The 22548-nt window shown below is 44.0% G+C and overlaps 5 protein-coding genes across 5 annotated transcripts; 2 read left to right on the forward strand and 3 right to left on the reverse strand.

The window, feature by feature from the left end:
* Nucleotides 1–96: 96 nt before the first annotated feature.
* Nucleotides 97–5225, reverse strand: ATC70_012609 (uncharacterized protein; the record flags this gene model as incomplete). The annotated part of the gene is made up of 17 exons (XM_064831780.1): nucleotides 97–368; nucleotides 433–827; nucleotides 884–1378; nucleotides 1440–1851; nucleotides 1907–1941; nucleotides 1997–2248; nucleotides 2302–2399; nucleotides 2449–2771; nucleotides 2830–2997; nucleotides 3061–3280; nucleotides 3340–3795; nucleotides 3851–3968; nucleotides 4031–4449; nucleotides 4508–4675; nucleotides 4736–4819; nucleotides 4892–5007; nucleotides 5060–5225. 17 exons carry the CDS (start codon nucleotides 5223–5225, stop codon nucleotides 97–99), a joined length of 4197 nt encoding a protein of 1398 aa, XP_064678060.1.
* Nucleotides 5226–6130: 905 nt separating this feature from the next.
* Nucleotides 6131–7684, forward strand: ATC70_012610 (uncharacterized protein; the record flags this gene model as incomplete). Its single annotated transcript, XM_064831781.1, has 1 exon — nucleotides 6131–7684. One exon carries the CDS (start codon nucleotides 6131–6133, stop codon nucleotides 7682–7684), a length of 1554 nt encoding a protein of 517 aa, XP_064678061.1.
* Nucleotides 7685–7853: 169 nt separating this feature from the next.
* On the forward strand, nucleotides 7854–11564 carry ATC70_012611 (Peptidase_M24 domain-containing protein; the record flags this gene model as incomplete). Its single annotated transcript, XM_064831782.1, has 1 exon — nucleotides 7854–11564. The coding sequence occupies one exon, from the start codon at nucleotides 7854–7856 to the stop codon at nucleotides 11562–11564; it is 3711 nt and encodes a 1236-aa protein (XP_064678062.1).
* Nucleotides 11565–19937: 8373 nt separating this feature from the next.
* ATC70_012612 (Sphingomyelin phosphodiesterase) lies at nucleotides 19938–21490 on the reverse strand (the record flags this gene model as incomplete). The annotated part of the gene is made up of 5 exons (XM_064831783.1): nucleotides 19938–20260; nucleotides 20318–20407; nucleotides 20470–20758; nucleotides 20820–21254; nucleotides 21320–21490. 5 exons carry the CDS (start codon nucleotides 21488–21490, stop codon nucleotides 19938–19940), a joined length of 1308 nt encoding a protein of 435 aa, XP_064678063.1.
* A 284-nt stretch (nucleotides 21491–21774) lies between these two features.
* On the reverse strand, nucleotides 21775–22339 carry ATC70_012613 (uncharacterized protein; the record flags this gene model as incomplete). The annotated part of the gene is made up of 3 exons (XM_064831784.1): nucleotides 21775–22132; nucleotides 22187–22214; nucleotides 22273–22339. The coding sequence occupies 3 exons, from the start codon at nucleotides 22337–22339 to the stop codon at nucleotides 21775–21777; spliced, it is 453 nt and encodes a 150-aa protein (XP_064678064.1).
* Between the last annotated feature and the right edge of the window lie 209 nt (nucleotides 22340–22548).

Below are 22548 nucleotides of genomic sequence, written 5' to 3' on the forward strand. Positions count from 1 at the left end.
GTAGTAGATTGGTTGCCATGTCAACGCATCATTAACTAGGATAGCAGACATCCCAGCTATTCGATAAGAACCTTAATCGTGAGTACAGATATTGGTTTATTCATCCAATACACTGACAAAAGCCCAATCATGATCATAGTACATTTCACGCGTGTGCACGTCTTCTACATGATACAAGAATTCAAATTTACCGCGCGATAAGAAGCAAAGAGGTATCTCATGTGTAATCTCGTCGTTGGGTGGTATCTCTGGTAGGACCAGTTGAGAAACACCTTGCATTAGAAGCTTCTCTGTGAGGTCATACTCCTTGGCGCCATCATTGTAGCTCTGCACTGGCTGCACGCGAAGTATTAACTTGACAGGACGCACTACATTTATTCAAATGACGATTAGCATAATACAGCAAGCAATGAGTGCCACAAGTGCGCTTACCTTGTCTATTGGCAATCGTGACATTCATATGTACAAAAGAATTCACTCGACATCGAAATTGTCGATGTCCAGTTGTCTCTGCACCCTCTTTTGACATGTCTACAATGAACTCAATATCTTGTTTCTTGAGCACATTCAATTGAAGGCCAGTCAATCGCAACGATGGTCTTAAATTGATGATACCGCCACGACCATTTGATCTACATTGCCAGGTAGCCTTGACGCGAGATAGCAATTGCTCCCTGTACCAGAACATTTGCAGTCGAGCACGTTCTTGCTCAGGTGCCATCTTGGGTGCCTGAGATACGACAAATTGCTTGTTCAGATCAAAGCTTGGGATCGGCTGTAGCCTTTCTTCAGACGTGAGGAACAGCTTCTTTAGCGGCAGCACCATTCTAAGCAGATAGTATTAGTTACAGCGAATCAGAATATACACACATCTCATATGTACCGCTTGGTGAGGGCTGGTTGTATGGTGACCACCGACTTGAGCAAGCTGTTTGCACTCGTATCATCCTTGTCGTTGGAATTATCCACTGTGAATTCTATATCAAATGGTGTGGTCCATGTATTTCTAACATCGAGTGTCAACAAACAGTAAGGGTTCTTGTCATCTTTGTCGTTGGCTTGTTGTGTTATTACGAGCAATTGCTCTACTGGCTGTTCGGCTGATTCCACTTGTCGAATAGTCTGACCTGCTATCTTTTCTTGTGCTTGGTTGACCATAGACTCTGTCACTGACATGTTATCTCGCAAATACAAAACATCCCAATGCAAAGGTTCCAAGTTTTGATACACGGTAATCATGATGGGCAAGTACAGCTGTCTTGTGTACAAGGTGGCGGGCAGATCGTCATTCGCTGCTGACGCTCCTGACATTTTCTCTGATTGATCCTTGATTGCTCTATCCAAGTAGCCGTAATCCACATGAATGGCACCACCCGTACTATTAGTAGCATAACGGAATGAGTTTATCGCTGTCATTCTCTTGGTAGAGAGTCACTTACCATCCCTGCTTGCCGTAAATATTCACAATGATCTCTGTGTGTTCACCTGGAGGCAGATTGATCTTTTTGCCAATTTGATTACTGTCCGCCTTGGAGCCCTCCCAAGAAAAGACAGGTGTTCCCTTGGTGTACAGCTCAATCTCGTACTGTTCCTCGGTTGGTAGTTCTGGATTGATAGGTTTGGGGTGAATCGTAGTAGAATCCGTAAAGGACAAGGTCAGGAAATCCACAGGGATGTTGCCAATATTCTCCACCTGGATAGACAGATGCGTCATTTCTCCCTCAAACAGCATGACTGCACCGTGCAAAAGTGAGGTGGATCTGATCTTTAGCAAAGGCTGATCGTCAATGACATTTAAACTTTCTTGCTGCGTAGCAGCGTCTGCTGTCTCTTTCTCTAAAGGCTTGTGTTCTGTTTCCCAACTGTAAGCAGATACGTCATTGATGCGTTTTTATGGTTTACTTGCCTGGACCTGATCTTTTGGACAGTGCTTGAAGGCCGCTATGCAGGACATGGTTAAACATCACACATATGGCAGATGAGCGTGCGCACTTACGTATACTTGTATCGCTCTGATTCAATTGACTGCTGCACAATGTCTTTGCTGTTCTTTGGCTGTTCTACCTTCTTCACCTCTTGTTTTTCGTTCAAGAATTCTTGCTCTGCAAAACCGGTAATTTTGATGAAGCAGCCACGGATGACCAGAGAGCCAGTTTCCAGAGGTGTACCCATCAGTCTCAAAGCCAGTGTTTCATTTGCAGGAATAGTTGTCGCAGTAGGTATAGCTGAGAACTCAATGCCAGATGTACTGCCCTTATTATTAGACGAAAGCTCAAGTGCATATTGCATTTGCTGATTTACCTTAATACAACGTTACTCAGCTCCAAATCAAATCCAAATGGATTGGCCAAAACCACTTTGAATTCGCACACTTCGTCTTTTATCAAGTTGATTTGAGGCTGCTACTGATTAAGAATTATACTAATTGAAAGCATCATGCATACTCACCTTGTCGTCCTTCTTTTTGGCAAAGGGATTGTAGATGAAAGGGTCACCCGAGCTAGCGCGACCTTCTTTCGATGCAGCCAATGCCTTGGCAATCAAGAGCGGATGTTGGTAGATGGCTTTTCGTGGTATGGGAGGGATAGGCTGAATCGATTTTACAATGTTGAATCCCCAGTAGTTGACATTGTTGTCCACTTGGCCGGACCTTTTACTGATGTTGACTATGCGCTGGATCGAGGAAGCAAGTCGGATTTGCTCATCTTTGGAAATGTGCTGGTAGAGGTTCTTTAAAAGCACTGTAGTATAATAGAGCATAGAGGCATGATCTGCGCAGACACGTCAATCTCGTGATTCCCATCCTTCAGTTACGCCCTATAGATTTACCTTGGATGGCCTCTGAAATAACAATGCATTCTCGTAAAATATCAATCTGTAGTACAGCCCAGCCAAAGCCTACAATATCTGTCTTGATTGCATGATCTGTCTTTTCTTGGTGGCTGTTAAACTTGTTCTGCATCATTTGAAGCGTGCCTCCGTCTTGTACATTACTCTCTGTTGAATGATACGCTGGTTAAACGCCTCCTCCGTCTATCCATTCTGCTGATTTTGCCTTACCACCGATACCGTATATTTCGCATATCCTCTTCAGCACTTCCAAAATGCCGTCATCTCCTTTCTCAGCTTCCTTTTTGTTGGGACCTGAGCTAGCCATTGCGGCTCTACCTTGAATCAGTAGCGGGATCATGCGGTTCAACGTTTCATACATAAACCACGCCGATTTGCGATGATAGCCAATCGTGGACAAGACGGAAGACATTTGAGTCATGACATTGATCTATGGAATGGTGATTGAGCTGCCATGTTCCCTCTCTCCCCCCCACCTATGTCTCTTACTTGATCTATCATTGGCATATCATCCACATCCATAATCCAGATTTTGGTAATCCATTTTGCAATGGAAAATCGAGCGAGCCCGCTTCCCTTGCATTTTATCAAATCAGAAACAGACATAAATCTTCCTTCTCGCTTCAAAATGCTCTCTGATGGTGATGATTGCACTATTTTCGTCAGTAACGTGTCGTTCCATCCGCCGTTCAAAAAGATGATCATTAGAAACCTCGCGATCTTTAAGCAAGCTTCGGCAAAAACGAGTTTAGGGATGGGAATACTGGTGGTTGTGTTGACTTTGACATAGATCTGCAGTAAATCTTCATACATATCAGTGATCTCAGTGACAATAGTAAGCGGCTTTTTGATTTCTTCGTTGGGCGGTGTTGTCGTGGTATTCGTGGGTGTGGGATCTGCAACAGCATCATCTTCATTTGTTAGTGCTTGTCTCGATACAATATGCTATAGAAATGTCAGTATAACCTCTTTTTTTTTCTTTCAACTTTTCTCAACATACACCAGTATCTGCTTGAAGAAATGCTAATAGTATATTTGTGCATGCTAATCCTTCCTTGGCACTAGCGAGCCACAAGTAGTCGTACGAGTTTTGTGCCATAGCAATGGCTTCATGGTAACTGTTGAATCAAAAGTTAATCAATGCTACTGCAGCGCAAAGGGGCATCTGTAAATTACTTACTGCTTGACTGCATCTGGTAGTCTTCCTGCCAATAGATAAAAATCAGCCAGCAGCTTTTTGATACGTCCAGGTGTTCTTTGCAATGTACGGCCAGCGTCACCAGCGACTGTCATGGGCGATCCTGTAAATGTAGTAGATCGAGACAAGGAGGGCTTCGGTGTCGGTGGTGAATTGGCGGATGCAAGGCTCCTGCGAGAATTGGCGGCTGTGGTAGAAGCTCTTTTGAGGAAAGACGAAGATATAGAGGATGTGGGTGTTGGTCCTACAGGCTGGGAGTTTCGATTGGGCTGATGAGGTGAACTGCTGGAAGGTTGAGGCTGAATCATTCTACTGTTGCCATTGCTGGTATCAAAACTTCTTGGTATATATCCAGCAGGAATGGGTGATTCCAAAACCTTTAAGCTCTCAATACGTTCTGCCTATATTCAAAATAGGCTAAGACAATAGTACATGTCAGGTCCAATTAACAGCACTTACGATGGAAGCAAATTGATCCAAAATTTCGCTTGCAAAATCACAAATCATGGTGCTCATATAGAATGACATGTTGCCTACATTGGGAATCATAATGAGTCCCTTGGTATCATCTGGTTGATTTTCGTTTGGATCGAAAGCAAAGCATCTCGTAGCGACTGCCGTTGGATACTATATATTTGCATTTAGCATTCGAATCCGATGATGCACATGCATTTTGGGTGGTGGTACCTGGCTTAACATGTCGACAAACTTTTTATACCCTTCACTTAGGTCTTTGTCCTTCCATTCTTGACAATCCATGATACCAATAACCTATACATGTGTCGGTTTCAGAGGTCCAGCTTTTTTGAAATTCAGGGGCAAAAATAGCACATAGCAACTTACACCAAAGATACGTCTATGTGGCTGAAAATCTTCCAAATGGCAATGATCTCGGTTGTACTTTGTCACAAATTGGAAATGCATTTGTCCTTCTTGAAACACTTGGCTACTGAACTTGGCTATACATGATACACATGAGTTTACTGCATTCCCTGCAGCTTGTCAACATACCATTTGCACCTTTATGGAGGTCAGGCGTAACATCCCCGAGACGAACAAGACTGAATTTTCGGACAAGTTCAACATGATGCCAAAATGTCGACTTTTTGATGGGAGACACAGGGACTAACAGTACGCGTACTCGACATGCTGATGTGATATCGAGGGCGAGGTCCATGGTTTCGAGTGTTTAATTAGTACGAGAGAGAAAAAAAGAGAGGGAGTGGATTATTACAATAAGCTTTAATTCATCAGATTCGAGTGCCGCATATCTTAATTGATTTAGTTCAACACACTACCCACACGTATCTATTGGCCACTCAATGTATAATCAGGGGCGATCAAACACTGCTCCATGCAATATGCGGAATGAGTTTTTTAAATAATGGGACATTATGGCAAGATATTAATTCAACTGCAACATTTATCCCAATATCATACACCAGATTGGAGTCCGCATTCAAGGATCCCATGTAGTATGGATTCATAAACTATGTATCTGTGATACCCCTTCTTTCAATAAATTATTGCATACACGCATGGATCTAATGGATGAAATACCAAAGATACCAAGATTTTGCATGAAAAAAAAAGTTTATATGATTATCAAACCTGATAAAGCTTATTGAGCACTGTATCATAAATGGATTGCAATGTCCACATACAGCTTGATGTGCTGTATCAAGACATTGGGCCAGTTTTTTTTTTTTTATCTCTTGAATGCCTGTAGGCAATAACCGATTACTATATTTGGGAAAAGCTTTGTCTTGGCAGCAACATCTTTTATTTCGTGGTTCCTTTTCTAGGGCTTCCAGAGTTTCAATTACTTTTGCGATGAGGATGGCATTAATCTCGCCTGCTGCCGCCTATCAAATCGATTCATTCTCCGCTCGACATTCTGTCCTGATTTGTGAATTTTTGGACTTTCTGAACACGATTCGACCTATTTTCCAATTTTCAAGCATTTTGGACATAGTTCGACCTATTCTGGCAAACTTTTTGTGAATCTATTCTGCTCATCCTTTAAACGTTTTTGGATCGATCTATTTTGCAATCTATTTTGTATCCTATCATCTTTTGAATATGTCTGACACTAGTCATATACATCATTCTCCCTCTCAACCCGACGCTGAGACCCCTCTGCTGTGGACTCATGTAGTCGGCTCAAAACGCAAAGGCAACAGCAAGAAACAGCAATCCATTGTTTCTTTCAATCCTACGCTCATCCAACGACCAGTTACGGAGGCAGAGGCATCTCAACAGGCCATCAATGGAGAGGCCTCTTCAGGACCTATGGCTGTCATACGTCCATTCCTCAAGGGTATCGAGGAGGATTCGGTTTTCATCGATCTGACACCTGTCAAAGATCGTAATCTATTGAACAAGGCCCTTCTCAAGTTCAATGAAGCTACAACCAACTCTGAACTTTATGAAGACTTTCTTGGTTACCGTAGCAAACCAAGACATTACCTTGGCCATGCTTTTCTCGAGACAATGTGGCTGCCTGAGTGTGTAGGACGCACCACACTCATCAACGACGGCATTACCCTGGAAGATGGTACCTATTTGAGGGGCTTTCCATCCTACCCTGGCGATGCCACCATTGTCAAGTTGACATTACAGAATCTCCCTTTCTTGCCAGCTTTGCAACTCAAGGAGGAAATGGCGACTCGTCTCTCCCGATATGGTGATGTCCTGGATCATGGCATCTCAAGAACTAATGGCATCTTCCAAGGTGAAGGTTATGCTACGCTTAACCTTACTGTGCCTTCCTCCCCTGATTATGCCTGTGATGAATTGCACCCCGAAGACAAGCCCTGCCCTGGTCATCGACACCTGGAGAAACTCAGCCGAGTGATGATCTGGGATCCTCGTTCAGCCGATCAGCGAATGGTTCTGCTGCAATGGGACAAGATGCCCAACTTTTGCCGTATCTGTCATAGTGCCGATCATTGTAGGGCGGATTGCCCTGAGTACAAGAAGTGGATCCAGTGCTACCACTGTGATGAATATGGTCATGTGGAGTACAACTGTCCCCGTAATACAAGTCCAAACAAAGTCCGTGCGGTAGACAGTAAGGCTGCTTCGAAGCCCCGAAAAGTGTCTCAGGAGGCAAAGAGCGGTACATCATCTGGTAAGAAGAAAGCCGCTCCCAAGGTCTCCAAAGCTCCTCCAGTAGCTGCTGGTGCTGGTGCTGGTTCTGGTACTCCTGGTGGTGATACTGCTGGTGGTGGGTCTCCCGGTGGTGGTGATTCTGGTGTTGTTCCAGGTAACAATCAAGGTGATGGCCAAGGTGGTGCCCAAGATGTGGTCCACAGCGGCGTACAAGGTGGTGCTGATAGCCAAACCATTGCTCAAAAGCAAGGTGCTGATAGGGATGCCGACATGGACGAGCTCCCTCTGGCTCAAGACTCTGACAATACCACTGGTACTGAGTCTACTGATACTGAAATGGGTGAATCTCCTGCCAATCCTACTAGTGCATCCGAGAATGCGCTGGATCACCCAGTGAAGAAAATAGGTAAATTTGATGGTGCGGATGATTTTACTTCTGCCAAGCAACAGGCTGCAGTTACAGCAGCAGCACAGGGACAACAACAAGGCTTGACAGGCCCACCCTCACCATCTCAACATTAATATGATGAATTTACAACATACAGTGAAAATTGCCACCCTCAATTGCCGTGGCCTCAAAAAAATAGATAACCCAAAAAAAAGACAACAATTTATTAGATACCTTAGAACACTAGGCTATGATATCTTAGTGTTCCAAGAAACACATGCAACAGACTCCACTATTATAGACATGCTCAATACACAATTCAACACCAAGTCGAGTCTTTGGACTCCACATTGCGGCATTATATCACTTAACACCAATTATACACTTCAACACATCTCAGAAGGCATTGATGGCGGTCGTTTTATTTTGGCCTCCCTTCACCTTACTCGAGATGTACAACTTTTAGCAACAACACCACCAATAGCAACTCTACTCAACATTTACGGTCGAGCGTCAGCTCACACCGAACGCACAGCATTTTATTCAGAATTACTTGATATACCAATTGTCAAGGACACTATCACTAATACAACAAACACTATCTTTATAATGGGCGATTTCAACTATCAATACAAGGATCGGCGAACTGATGGCTCTCTCATCAGTGCACCTGTGATATGGACTGATCTTTTGGATGATTATTACATTGATGTATTTGGGGATGACAAGCACAACACCTGGCATAGTGGCAGAAATGCTGGGATTTTGGATTATATCTTTTGTAGCTCCAATGCTCATCACCTTGTAACTAGTACTAGTCAACAATACCTCTCTCCGGAGTGGACTGATCATGAGCTTTTGGGGTTCTCCTATCAATTTCAAGATTCCAATGGTCGTGGCCCTGGTGTCTGGAAGGCTAATCCCTACTTGGCTCGCAACAAAGATTTTCGCAAGGCACTGGCGGAATTCCTCATTGGCAGTGAGGAACGAAGAGCAGGTATCAAGCGGTTTACATCTCCCCAACAACAATGGGATTGGATCAAAGCAGAGGTCAAGTTATTCATCAAGCAGTATCAAATTGAGGATTTGAACTGGAGGAAGAAACAACTACATCGACTGCTTTCAAAGAGGAACAAGATGATGAGACATAAGAAGCATCGAGGATTGATATTTCAGGGATTGGACTCCATCAACCAGCAAATTCAGTCCCTGCAGCACTCAATTGCAGAAATAGAAATCTTGAAGGCAGGCAAGTTCTATCGTGAACATGGTGAGAAATCACCCGGATTCCTCAAGCGCTCTGCGGTGTCTCGAGAGAACCGTCGGTCCATTGTGGCGCTGCGAGACCCCTCTACGGGTTCAATGTGTCAGGCACAGGATGGCATATCTGCCATTGCAACTGATTTTTACACTGCATTATTCACACCAGAGGCTCTAGATTCAACAGCACTCAGTACCGTGATTCGAAGCATCCCTCAGCACTTAAAGATCAGCAGCGAACAACAGGAGGAACTGATGTTGCCGATTGATGTAGACGAGCTCTTGGCCGACAGCAAACACACTCGACGCCTTAGCAGCCCTGGCCCGGATGGCTTGCCATATGAGATTTTGTACCTGATCATGAAATTCCCACCATTTCATTCACTCATCAACCTAGTCTACAATGAAGCACTGACGAAGGGTAAGTTTCCGCCATCTTGGAACGAATCTGTCATGTGTTTGCTCTACAAGAAGGGTGATCCGGCTGAAATGAAGAACTACCGTCCTCTGTCTCTGGCCAATTCGGATTACAAGCTGTTCACTCGCAACATCAATCGTCGTATCATGGCTGTCTCTTCTCAATTGATTAGTCGCCATCAGCTTGGATTTATTCCTGGACGCTTTATTGCTGAAAATGGCATGATCTGTCAACTGATCATGGAAGATGCTCAAAGGAAATGGACAATTGCGGAACAACAGGATGACGACCCCACCTTTCGCAACTTGGATGCAGATATCGGTCTTTTGTTGGATCAAGAAAAGGCCTACGATCGTGTGAATTTGGACTATCTCAAGAAAGTCTTGACAAAGTTTGGGTTTCCTCGTCCCCTCATCAAGTGCATATACAAACTGATGGGCGACAATCTCATACGGATTAATCTGAATGGCCATATGTCAACAGAGGTTGCCAAGCTGCGTGGACTCAAGCAAGGAGATCCTCTCTCGCCTATCCTGTACAACCTGGCCTTCGAACCCTTTTTACTGGCAATCTTGCATGATCGTCAATTTCACGGATACACGATGGGTACTGCTACTACCAAGTTATTGTGTTATGCGGACGATGCTTTGGTATTTGTCCATGACGCACAGGACCTGTCTCGCTTACAACTTCATATGTCTCGCTATTGTGCTGCTTCCAACGCCAAATTCAACTATGACAAGGTGCAAGCCTTTTCGGTGTCTGGTCGGGATACATGGGACATTTGGCAAGTTCCGTTATCGCATGCCCACATCACCCATCTGCATTCTGTGGAAGATGATGAACCTTTGATATATCTTGGATTTCCTCTCGTACAAAGCAGGATCCAGCGGGTCAACTTTATGGGTGCACTGACAACCAAGATCAAGACGGCCATCCAGATCCACTCTGTCCGATCCCTGTCAGTTGTTGGAAAGGCCACTGTGCTGAATTCTCTGCTTCTGTCCAAGTTATGGTACGTTCTACGTGTTACTCCTCTCACCCAGCCCGATGTCAAGCAGCTGCGGTCACTGGCAATTCTTTTCTTGAGAAAGAACATTTTCCCTGTCATTCCTTGGAAAACATGGATTCTCCCAAAAGACAAAGGTGGACTGGGTGTTGTCGACATCCAAACTCAAGCTTCGGCTCTGTATTTTCGTTGGCTACATCCGTTGCTGGTATATGATCAATCTGTCATTGATGCCCACCCGGTGTCCTACCTTCTCAGTTACCATCTACGCAACATGAATGGATACCAGTATCACCATATTCCGCTCCTCTTCCCCTTTGCTCGTCGCAATCAGGGTTTGAAAACACAGCGCACGGGAACTGTCGATATGTTATATCGTGCAGTCGACTATCTTCCCAAGTCGTATGAAGCTGCTCGGATCAATACTGCTACTGCCATGGCTCTCCCACTACAGGCTGCCTTCTATGTCCCTCCATCCTCTTCACTGGTGGTTCCTCGTCGAGTCAAAGCGATGATGGTTTCTGATGTGTTTCAATATGATGCTCGGCTCAACTTTGTTCATTGGAAAGATACTCGTGACCCTTCCCTCCTCAATTGGAAACGTGCTCCTTCTACAGTGTTCAAAGGTCTTGCGTCTGCCCAGCTGAAATTTCAACCCTACTTCCATCCAGTGTGTAGTCCTGCTCCCCTGGTTGATTCTGATGTCTCCTTTGCGCCTCTAGTGCATCAATTTTGTCTACACGATGGCCAACCCCTTGGAAATGCTCAGGCTTCGGCCAAAACATTTCGTCTGTCCGTGCTGTCGTCGATGGAACAACCCTTGGCCTTGCAGAATGTCTCAGCTTCTCATTGGAAATTCTTTTGGTCCCTGTCTCTTACCTACATTCAACGTAATGTGATATACCGGCTCATCACAGGCTGTATCCCTTCTCGAAGCAGGTTACACTACATGATGCCTGGAGTCTTCGAGTCTCACAATTGTCCTGTCTGCTTGTCTCCCAATGAAACTGCCAGCCACCTGCTCTTTGACTGTCCATCCAAAGAAAAGGTATGGCTAGGCGTCATTTTTGAATTCCTATGGCCCACGACGTCCATCACTGACATCAAAGAGGCTCTTCTGTCCCTGGACTTTTCGGATATCTGGTACTCCCAAGTCAAAGGCATCCATCCTTACAGAATCCTACTTATCACCCTGTCTCAAATATGGCTAGCCCATATGCGCTTTGTTTTTGACAACATCATCCTTGTCCCTGAGGCGATTCTGGTGAATGTCCGCTCCACTGTTCGCCAGACAGTGGATGAGGATCAAATCCATTCCCTCTTGTAGTTTTGATAGTTTCGATAGTTCTGCTTAGTTTAGTTTAGTTAATATTTCACCTTCTTTTTATTATCTCTTTTTTAATTGCACCCGCCTCTTCACTTCGACCCAGTACTCCTAGTGTACGCGGCTCAATCAATAAACAAAATTTAAAAAAAAAAAAAAAAAAAAGACCTATTTTGCCAAACTCGACTATGTAATCGTACGAATTTTCCAGTACTGCCTTAAATTTCCTTGAAGCACTTTTCAAGGCCTATCTAATGGTACTAGTTATAAGAGATGTTCTGAACAAGCTTATTGAGCAATTTGTAAAAATATAAAATAAGGTTTTCGTCGAAAATGTCGAGATGTTGCATACAAAGGTGACACAAACAAGCTTTCAAGAGCTACCTTGGATCAATACGATCATCTTGATTCAATATATGCCATAGTAAGAGTCTTCATTATAGCGGCCAAAAACTCGATCGTTTGATTTTCGATGAAAACCATGAGGGGTACCTCATGCTTTTTTGGTCGAATTTCGACGATCGTAAAAAAAGTTGAGCAAACGTGTCAGACGGTTACTGCTAGATGAGGGAAATTGTTTGGTGCTATTCTGGCAGCCTAAGACGGGTTTTAATGCGAGAAATCACGGCTCAAATGTGCCCTGTGTTTGCTGTGCTTTGCATATCTTTCAGTCGTAAGAGGTAATGCTAGTATATTGGATGCCCCGTACATTAAGTTTCTTGTTCATAAAAATGTGGAGCATTGTAGAAAAGTCTAATCCACAGTTTCAACAGCTCCAAGAAGCATACATATACTCCCCCCCCCCCAATCAATACTAAAATCGTATACAAATGACAATTTATTAAGTATACCTCGAAGATAACATTTCAATTTTCCAAGACGTATCTGAATTAGGGCTCTTTGCTTCTGAAATTATTGAGAACCTTCATGGGATGAACTTTGTTACTAGGATTGATATTATATAAAGTGTCATATGCAGGCTTTTCTTTGGTTTTAACAAAAATATCGCAAGAGGAAGCATCGGTGAATGTTTCAGGATCAAGGGATCAAGCTCTGGAAATTGCCAGATGAAATACATGGCATGAAAACAACATCAATCAGGATTTCGATCAGTAAGCAGCATAATGTGATGAATATATCGAATAGCAGAGCATAGTCCCGCATCAACAGCTTCAGCAAAACCTTTTGCCTTGTTACTGAGAACCATTTTATTCATTACAATGAATGGTAAAATACGAGGCAGTGCATGTCGAGTGGTAGGCAAAGACATGTTCTTGAGAATTCTGCACATAAAATTATAGTGTATTTTATCTATCAAAGACACATACATTTTAAAATTGATAACAGATGAGCATTTTGGAGCGATTGTGGCGAGTAAGTAAACACGAAATTAGTTTGATTAGATTGAATCAACGGCTTGCATGATTGTTTGGATTTAAAATATCTAGAGTTTGTGCGAGGCATACAGAAACTGATCAGATAATCACAATCTTCCAAAATATCGAATTTACATTCATTTTTTATCACTGCAATACTACAAGCCTGTATTAAATACACCGTATGGCTATGACCTTGAATATTTTACTGTTTTCCTCCTGTGACAATTTGCACCAGCCGCCAAAAAGCGTATAAATAAACCTCCATTTTGCTCTTTTTTTTTTCTTTTTCGGTGATCAAGCATCAGCAGGCTTTGTTGCTCTACCATCGTTCTATAACGTTTGGCGGCTTACCTCAAGAAGGATTACCTTTCTGATACCTTCCAGTAGCAGTTTGTTTAACAAGCCATACTCTTTGACACCAAGACTGTAGTTTTGACCAAGTTGAATGCGTGAAGTTAGCTTGATAGGATGAGCTATATGGAAAGAAGACAACGCAGAAATACTGCTATTGCTTGCTATTGTCATGTCACTTACTGAACCAATTTCTCACAGGCACTGTCATTGTCACAAAGTCATTACAGACACAAGTAAACTTTCTACTGTTCTGTTTTTTATATGCCACCACCTTTCAAACCGACTACAAATTCGAGAATATCCAACTGCATCGATGTCAGCCTCAATGAGAACGAAAGTTCATTTCAACCATTCTGTCTGCGGATCCACATCGTCATGCTGATTTTATGCAATTAGGGGGTTTTCTCTATACCAAAACAACGATAGGCAAACCTGTTGTATGCACCAAATGATGGCGTCTATTGAGAACAATATTAGGTAGGAGGATGAGCTTTTTCAGTAGGACGACAACTCCAATACAGTTAATGTAAGCGAGAAAATTTATCATGCAATAATTAGGTAACTGCCTCGATGTGGAGCCAGTCTATGCAGTGAAATGAGATACCTGCTTATCCGAATCATTGTCATTGTTCTCATCATCTGTAGTTTTTTGCCGAACAGATTCAACATTGACTGGCATGGCCCATCTAATCCGTACATCCAGTGTGATCAGGCAGTATGTATTTGGTTTTTTTTCCCTTGATCTTGGAATTAATGCTTATAGCAACGAGGAGGACCAGGTTTTCAAGAGGCTACTGCTCGATACAGTGATGCTGGATAGAGCTGTCTCAGCTGCCTTTGTGGCATCTTTACATAGCATATATCCATCAATAGCTTCAAACTTTTGCAACTACACATGCTACTTGTGAGTCAAAGTATGGTACACAAACGATGTCAAAGTTCTTTTTTGCTCTCAAGATTGCTCTGAATATTGTTGATGATTTATAGTATATATATAAAAGAGGAAAAAAAAGTTTTTTTTTGGTAGTTTCTTGGAAACTAGAGACTGAAATAATAAGAGTGTGTGTCTGAAGACAAGGGAAATATATAATGAGATAAGATGGGCATCAGTATTAAGGAGAAGAAGAAAAAGAGGAGGGGGAGAGAGAAACAGATATGAAGTGGGTTGGCATTGTTGACGGCGTGAAGAGGGAGCAGGAGGACCATGGAAAATATGATGGTGGAGATGGAAGAAATGGTGTGATCGTATATATATGTATGATATTATCTTTTTAAATTGTCCATAGCATAAGGTTCTTTTCTTTTTGATGATGACTAGCCGAAGCGACGAGCGTCTGACCTGCTGCCACCGAGCAACAAGCAATACTCACCACCATACCAGACTGAGAACCGACCTTCTTTGGCTGAGCACCTGGAATGCCACATTGCCATAAAAAGATATCCTGATAACCACCATACAGCAAACGCAGTTTTTCACTGCCCCCGTTCACAAATGCACAGCCTGATATTTTGGATTGGGGAATATGGTTCATCACGCACTTCCAATGAGAGGTTTCATAGACACAGATCTTATCTTCAGAGGAGGCGACAAGGAAAAGGCCGTCAGGAGACCAATCAAATGAACAAATGTTCTTGCCGTGATCTGTTGCAATGGTGCGTACACCCATATTATCGGCATTGATGATGTTATTGCTGCTGCTGCTATTGCTATTGCCGCTGCTGCTCTTGCCGGACGAGGTAATGTCAATAATGTTGATTTGATTGCCCACTGCACAAGCAAGGACGGACGCTGTTCGTGGATGGAAGCGCATAGGGTTGGGTGCAAACCCAGACTTGGATTGTGTCTAAAGATTCAAATGAGGTTAGTCCATGGTGCCTGACTATGCTAAACGAACTTACCATTTTGAGTGATTTCTCACAGTTGGAGGTTTTCAAATTCCAGACCTTCAATTCACCCTCTGCATCCAGAGAACAGATGGTGTCAGGTCTATCTGGGGCAAAATCCACAGCTGTCACTTGAGCTCTACAATCCCATTTTGCCAACTGCTTGGGGTTGGTTGTGGCATGATCAATTTTGGAGTCGTCTTCCTTGTCCTCTTTAGCGACACCAGCTCCTGACGCCGCGAGAGCAGATCCCACATCCCAAATTCTCAGTGTTTTGTCATACGATGTCGTCGCCACCAAATTTCGGTTATCAGCACTCCATCGAGCACAGGTGATATTTCCAGTATGTCCATCCAGCGTATACAACGTCTTTTTGTCCTGCACACTCCAAATCATCACTTTACGGTCATGACCCGCACTGGCCAGCCATTGTCCATCCATCGAAAATGCAGCTGTAGACACCTTGTTGGTGTGACCAGACAGGTCGGCGTAGGGTTGCAATGCAGTGTTGACGCTCATATTAATGGCATGAGAAGAAGGTGCACCACCGTTGCTTCCACTATTGTTGCCATTGCCCATACCACTGTCCAAGTCGAGGCCTCCTCCCATGCTGGCTAGAAATCCGCCTCCAAATGGGTCCAAATCAGCGCCATCGCCTCCCATCAATAGATTCTGGTCGGGATTCTCGTCTCCTGCTGCAAACATTTCTCCAAAATCGCCACTATCGCCCATCATAAAACGCTCCAAATCAAATGAAAGAACATTGCTGTTGTTCATGGCATTGGTGTTGTTGCTGTTTTGAGCAGCTGCGTTGGCAGCAGCGGCGGCGGCGGCAGCAGCAGCAGCAGCATTGGCAGCAGCAGCCATGCCACCTGGATTGTTCATGTTATTGGCGGGGGATTGCATATCATTCATAGGCGGGTCCATATCTGGGTTCCATGACATGCGTTGCTGCTGTTGCTGGTGCAATTGCTGTTGTTGCTGTTGCGGAGTACCTGAAATGCTGTTGCGCGTCAATTGAGGAGAGTTCATTTGTTGCTGCTGTTGCTGTTCAAATTGGCTTCTCTGCTGAGCAGCGAGTCTTTGTTGCATGGCCATGACGGGTGATTCATTGGGATTGGGCTGTTGTTGTTGCTGCGCGTTCATGACATGTGGGCTCATCTTATGTTGTAATTGAGGGGATTGCTGCATTTGTTGCGGTGTAGTGGCAGGCGTATCATCGTTATTGTTGTTGGTGCGTTGTCTCTTTTGTGGTGGAGGATGAACGAATTGAGCCTGTTGTTGCGCTTGTTGCTGCTGTTGCATGGCATGGTGTACCTGACGGCGTTGATATAATGCAACTGCAATCTTCTTCTTGTCTCCACCTTCGGGAGATCCACTACCGGGTATAGCAGCAGGATTGGGGCTTCCCATGTTAGGGGGTGTTTGGGGTCCTCCATTCGCACCACCTTGACCTCCACCAGGCGGTAATGGTTGAGGCTGCTGTTGTGGTGTGGGTTGTTGAGAATGAGGTGGCCCTCCTGCTGGCAGTTGTTGAGGCCCTCCTCCTTGGCTCTGTTGTTGCTGCTGTTGCGCTTGCTGTGCCTGTTGTGCTTGTTGTTGTTGCATCATTCGACGTTGCTGTGCAATCACACGTTGTTGTTGAGCAACCATCATCTATGAGCTATAATGAATACTGCCATCCACAAAAAAAACGCCCTGCCCTGTCTACTTTACCTGTTGCTGATGTTGCTGTTGCTGTTGAGGTGTTAATCCAGCTGGCATTTGACCTTTATTCATCATTTGTTGAGCTAGCATCAGATTGACTATACAGTGGATATAGCCCATTCAGTAACATGTCCTATGCTGTCCTTTTTTTTTTTTTTTTTTTTTTTGATTTGACTTACCATCACCATTAAATGGAATACCACCATTCATTAGGTTAGGGCTTTGCATGTTGGGGTTCATGCCCATTTGACCTCCAGGACCTACCATGTGTGGCCTCGGTTGTCCATTCACTTTACAAATGTTGTAAGTATATATAAAAAAAAACAATAAACAAATAAATAGATGTCTTACTAGGAGGACCTACAGGACCCATACGCTGAGCAGGATCGACCTGAGGGCTTGCGCCCATGGGATGTTGCTGTTGTGGTGTATGAGGAGGCAATTGGGCCTGTTGCTGTTGTGGTGTTCCTTGTTGCTGCTGTTGCATTTGATGCTGCTGCTGAGGTGTACCTTGAGGCTGCTGCTGTTGCTGTTGCTGGACATGTTGTGGGGGCATGCCCTGCTGCTGTTGCTGCTGCTGGGCGTGTTGTTGTTGCTGTAAATGCTGTTGCTGTAACATGGCTTGCTGCTGCTGCTGCTGTTGCTGTAGCATGGTTTGCTGTTGCATTTGAAGTCTCGCTTGAGCTTGAGGGTTGTTTGCTAGCATGCTATTCAAACAAAATATCAATACGCAATCTTCCAAACTTTCACGGGCACATAACGTACGGGTTATTTCTCATCATGTTCAAATGCTGGTTCATGGTCATCTTTCTTATCTGGTTGTGCAAGATGATCTACACCAATAAAAAAAAAACATCAGTATTTCTCCCCTATTGAAGCTCTCTTTCTCTAAATGTCCACCTTTTCCTCGTGTGTCAATGAGCTCTGATCACGTCCTCCCAAACCAACTGAATTCATGGCAGCATTGACAATCGCGTTTTGTTGTTGCGCTCTGTGAGCAGCCGTCATCATGGGTTGCTGCTGTTGCATTGGCATTTGCTGGCCCACCATAGGCGAGGTCATCATGCCTTCAGGTCCCATAGTGGAAGGCTGGGGTTGTGGTTGAGGTTGAGGTGGTGGTTGCTGCTGCTGTGGATGAGGTCCTCCTCCTCCAGCCATCACTTCCACGCCGCGTTGCAATTGTTGAGGTGAAAATGAAGGGGATGCAGTATGTCTTCCCGGTATATGTTGCTGAGGCAAATTAGCTGGCATGCTCTGAGGCGTATTTACAATAGTGTTGTTGTTATTATTAGGAGGTGGTGGCATACCACCGTTATTTGGCAAGGAAGCCGTACTACTAGCAGGCGATGGTCTCACATCTCGCGACAGCTGCTGCTGTTGCTGTTGAGCCTGTTGTGAAGCGACGCTTTGCTGTTGCTGCAAATGAGGTGTTTGCTGTTGTTGCTGCTGTTGATCCTGCTGTTGCTGTTGTTGATGAGCAGACAGCTGAGGAGACTGAGCAACTCTCTGAGCCTCAGAGGCTCTACGCTGTACTTGCTGTTGCGCTTGTAACTGGGCTTGTTGTTGAGCCTGCTGCTGCTGCTGTTGATGTTGCGCCTGTTGTTGCGCTTGCTGTAAATTAAATGCTCTCTGCTGTTGTAATACTTCTTCTCTTTTCGTGCGGAGGAAGCTGCGATACTATGGAAATGACACTTGTAAATACACAAAGACACACGCTCATGCAAACCACTGATAGTTTACCTCATCCATCACATTGGCTTCTTTACTTGCTTCAGCTTCCTTTGATTTAGCAAAATAAATGTCCCAGAACACACTCCACCAATCAGCCAGAAAACCAGTTGAAGACTCAAAGGGAGGGGCTTGATCTGTTGGTACATTGGCCTCTGATGAAAATGCTCGAGCAGCTTGTACAAACTTCTTCTTTTTGCAGTAATCGTATATGTAGAGATGCAAGAGTTCCGTTGCCTTGGCCTCAGCTGGACGTCCATTAGGTCTACAAAGAAATCAAACGAGGTGTGTGTGTCAATAGAGATACTCCTTATTTAATATATAAATATAATCCCCAAACAAAGCAAAAGAAAACAACAGAGATACAATGAAATCGCCATCAAGAGCATAAGCAAATGTAACCATCTTTGCTGCCTCATTGCGTCGTTGCATTTTCGCCCTGCAATCTCCTCGTCGCATACAACAGCCCGTTCTTGTTGCATAGCACACCACAATATGATATTTACCCTTCCCAAGTGTTTCTCCTGTTTTGCGACTGAGCCATGATGTGAGTTTGTCAAGTAGAAAAAAGAAAAAAGAAAAAGAAAAGGTCAAGGGGGTTTTGCTCTTGAGTTGTTTTAGAAAAGGTGTTGTTCCGGTATGTATCGCCTTTTAGGGTGTGTTGTGTGGGTGGGTGTGGTGGGTGACTATAAGCTTATATTTCGTTCAAATGTTGCAACAAGCAGAACAGAAATAGTCTTTTTTTTCTTGGATATGTTTAACTTATTTTTTTCAGTGACAAAAAAAATAGAGAGAAAGGAATATCGAAAAAGAGAAAGAGAAAGAGAAAGATGGAGGGAGAGAAAAAAGAGAAGCTATTGATTTCCCTGAGTTTGGGACACTATTCAGTGCACAAAGTTTCCCATTTCAAAAAGGAGGAGCAGCAGCAGCGAGCCAAGACAGACCGCACCATAGTCGGATATTCATTATTCGCATCTACGTCACTCCATATCGCTTCTGATTGTCATGGATAGAATGCCAATTACAGATAGCAAACCAGAGAAAACGCTTGATCCGTACGCATGCCACTATGTAGACATCAGAATGCAGCCCCAGAGCCCAAAAAATCCACATCTTGCATATGATTTCTGGGCATGTAGGACACTTTTTCGATATGAGATGTCGCACGCTAAACCCATTTCAAGTTCCATCACAATTTGAAACCACAAGACACACATAGGAACTCGTTAGATCCATTAAGAAAAGTAGGCATTTAATAAAGAGAAGGAGGGAATGACAAGAGGGAAAGAAGGATATGGCACATTGTCAAGAAACAAGGCATGATCTACTGTCCAAAGCCAACATCATCAACTACACGTCGATGCTCAATTTGATGCTCAGATGTGAAATCCAAATGAACAAATGCACGCTCTACATTATCCAGTAGCTCCAAGGCATCTTGCAACGCCTCGCCCACATCATGAGCCTCTCGCAACGGACATTCAGGAGGCAACACAATGTCGACTTCCACGATACAGCGATCACCAGTGTAATACGCACGCACAGTTTCAATTGAAACAATCTTGGTAGAGAATCGATACGCCATGTAGGTCAATTGCTTGATATCATCCACACTGGCTGCTTGGCCTGTCAGTCTTCGAATATTTTCTGCAAATTGGAAAGTGAGTTTTAGATGCTGCGGGCAAGCCACATCCTAAAATTTACCTAGCAGCACAATCATCCATTCATAAATGATATACAGAGAAAGCAAAATAGCGCCTACAGGATCCAGCCAAGGCCATTCTGCCCAAACAGCTACAATATGCCATATGAGTTCCATCGGGCATTTTTGTCGCCTTGCCACATGTTTGACCTACCAAGAACAGGGAAAATTGTACTGGCAATGTTGAACACAACGTCATTTTCATGGTCCTGTGCCAGTGCTTGGACACTCGAGCTTCCCTTGATTGTCAAACACCATAACCACAAGATACCCTTGATAACAATGTTGGCTACGAGCAGCGTCAATGCGACTGGACCCAAATCAATGGGTTCAGATGTAGGGGAACTCTCGGTTAAACGTTCAATGGATGAAATCAAGACTTGAGAGAAAGATGTGGTGATTACAACAGCAAATACAATGATGCCCAATGGCTCCATTCTAGCCTACAAGAGAGAGAGAGAGAGAGATCAGTAAATTGCTAGCATGTCCGATGGGAGATCTTACCTTGCCCACCGGATAATCATAAAGATTCTTTTGTCGAATCACTCGGATGGTAAGGAAAATGATGCCATTACTAAGGATATCCAAGAAACTCTCAAACGCAGAAGCCAAGATAGCCATGGAGCCTGACAAGACAGCCAAAAAGATTTTTGTAGCAAACAAGGCGACATTGGCCACCATGGACAAGTTGATGGCTAAATGAATAAGCCATGTGGGCGAGGGTCCTCCGTTGGCATTCGGGTTGGTAGGAGAAGCTGGTTTCCGTAACAGTGGTGTTCCCACATTTGATTCCTCATCTTGCTCTGTATTCAGGTTTTGGACAGACACAGTTGAGCTGGCAGTGGAAACAGATCCATAATTGAGAGCCTCAAGGGATTGTTGGATACGCTCAATGATTCTATCCACCTCCTCAAATCGATCAATCATCTCATTTTGATGCTGTTGCGTACATGGAGCACATCAATAGCTAGGTCTTAAACGCATGGCGTAGACAGCACACAAACCTTGTAAAAATCCCTCACAGCCTTATTTTGGATAGCTGAAATTTGATCTTGGCCCATTCGCAGAGCATGAAAGTGCACTGGTGGAGGTTTAGCACTGGCGGCCAATGAAGCTATGGATCTCCTTCTTCTGGGTGGAAGTCTCTCCCATTCATCCTCTTGATGCGCATCCATGATTGGCAAGAAAGGTAAGAGAAAAAAAAAGGGAACAATAGCAATGGCCCCGGGATGTCGCATCAAAATGGTGTGTCTTAACGAGAAGGAAAAAAAATAGAAAGGGTTTTAGATATTCAACATGAAACCGGGGAGATATATGAGATGTGCGGACATTCGGCTCACAATAACCATGGTGATCCCATTCATTGTGATAAGCTGATCATTTTATCAAGTTTTATTATTAAAATTAGTATTTACATTAAATCAAACAGTGTCAAGACACATTGAGAGACTTGCATCCCTTAAGCGAGGATGGCAACAAAGCTGGCAATAAAGACAGCGGCCAAAGCAGACAACTGGAGCAAGTAGTTGCTACCGCCAACCAAGGGGTTGGCAGCATTGGAAGCAGTGCTTTGCGAAGCAGCGGCAGAGGAGGCGAGAGAGCTGTGAGCGTTACTGACAGAGCTTTGAGCACTAGCAGCAGAGCTTGAGGCCATTGAGGCAGAAGCAGACTGAGAGCTAATGGCGCCAGCTTGAGTGGAAGAACCTCTGATGGCGGATGAAGCAATGCCAGCAGAGACACGGCTGTGAGCAGAAGAGGCAGAGCTCAACAAGGGAGTTCTGGTATTACCACTGACAGTAGAGGAGATGGAATCGATCCTAATGCACGCTGGTTAAGAAACGTATATTGGGGTAACATGTCAATCAACTTACTTGCTCGAGAGAGAGCTAAGAGCAGGAACTACAAGATTTAAAGATGAGTTTAATACATATAAGCTATGTGTGATTTTCACATGTACCTCCTTGAGCATCTACTTGAGCAAGAGCAAGGACAGCAGCAAGAGCAATCAATAATTTAGCGTTCATTGTTGAAAAGTTCTGTATAGGTGAAAAATTATGCATGCTTTGGCTTCATCTCTCTGCCTTTTTATACTCTTTTGCTGCACTGTGATTTTCCTCCGATACCTTTTATGATCCATATCCTTTTTGAGTCTCGCCTGACACCCATCTACTTCAAGAACCCATGTCCATTGTAGCTGGTCATCTTGATTTGAGTCAAATATCGCTGCAAGTGG

This window comes from Mucor velutinosus (assembly GCF_035048745.1).
Source record: "Mucor velutinosus strain NIH1002 chromosome Unknown tig00001569, whole genome shotgun sequence".
NCBI lineage: Eukaryota > Fungi > Mucoromycota > Mucoromycetes > Mucorales > Mucoraceae > Mucor > Mucor velutinosus.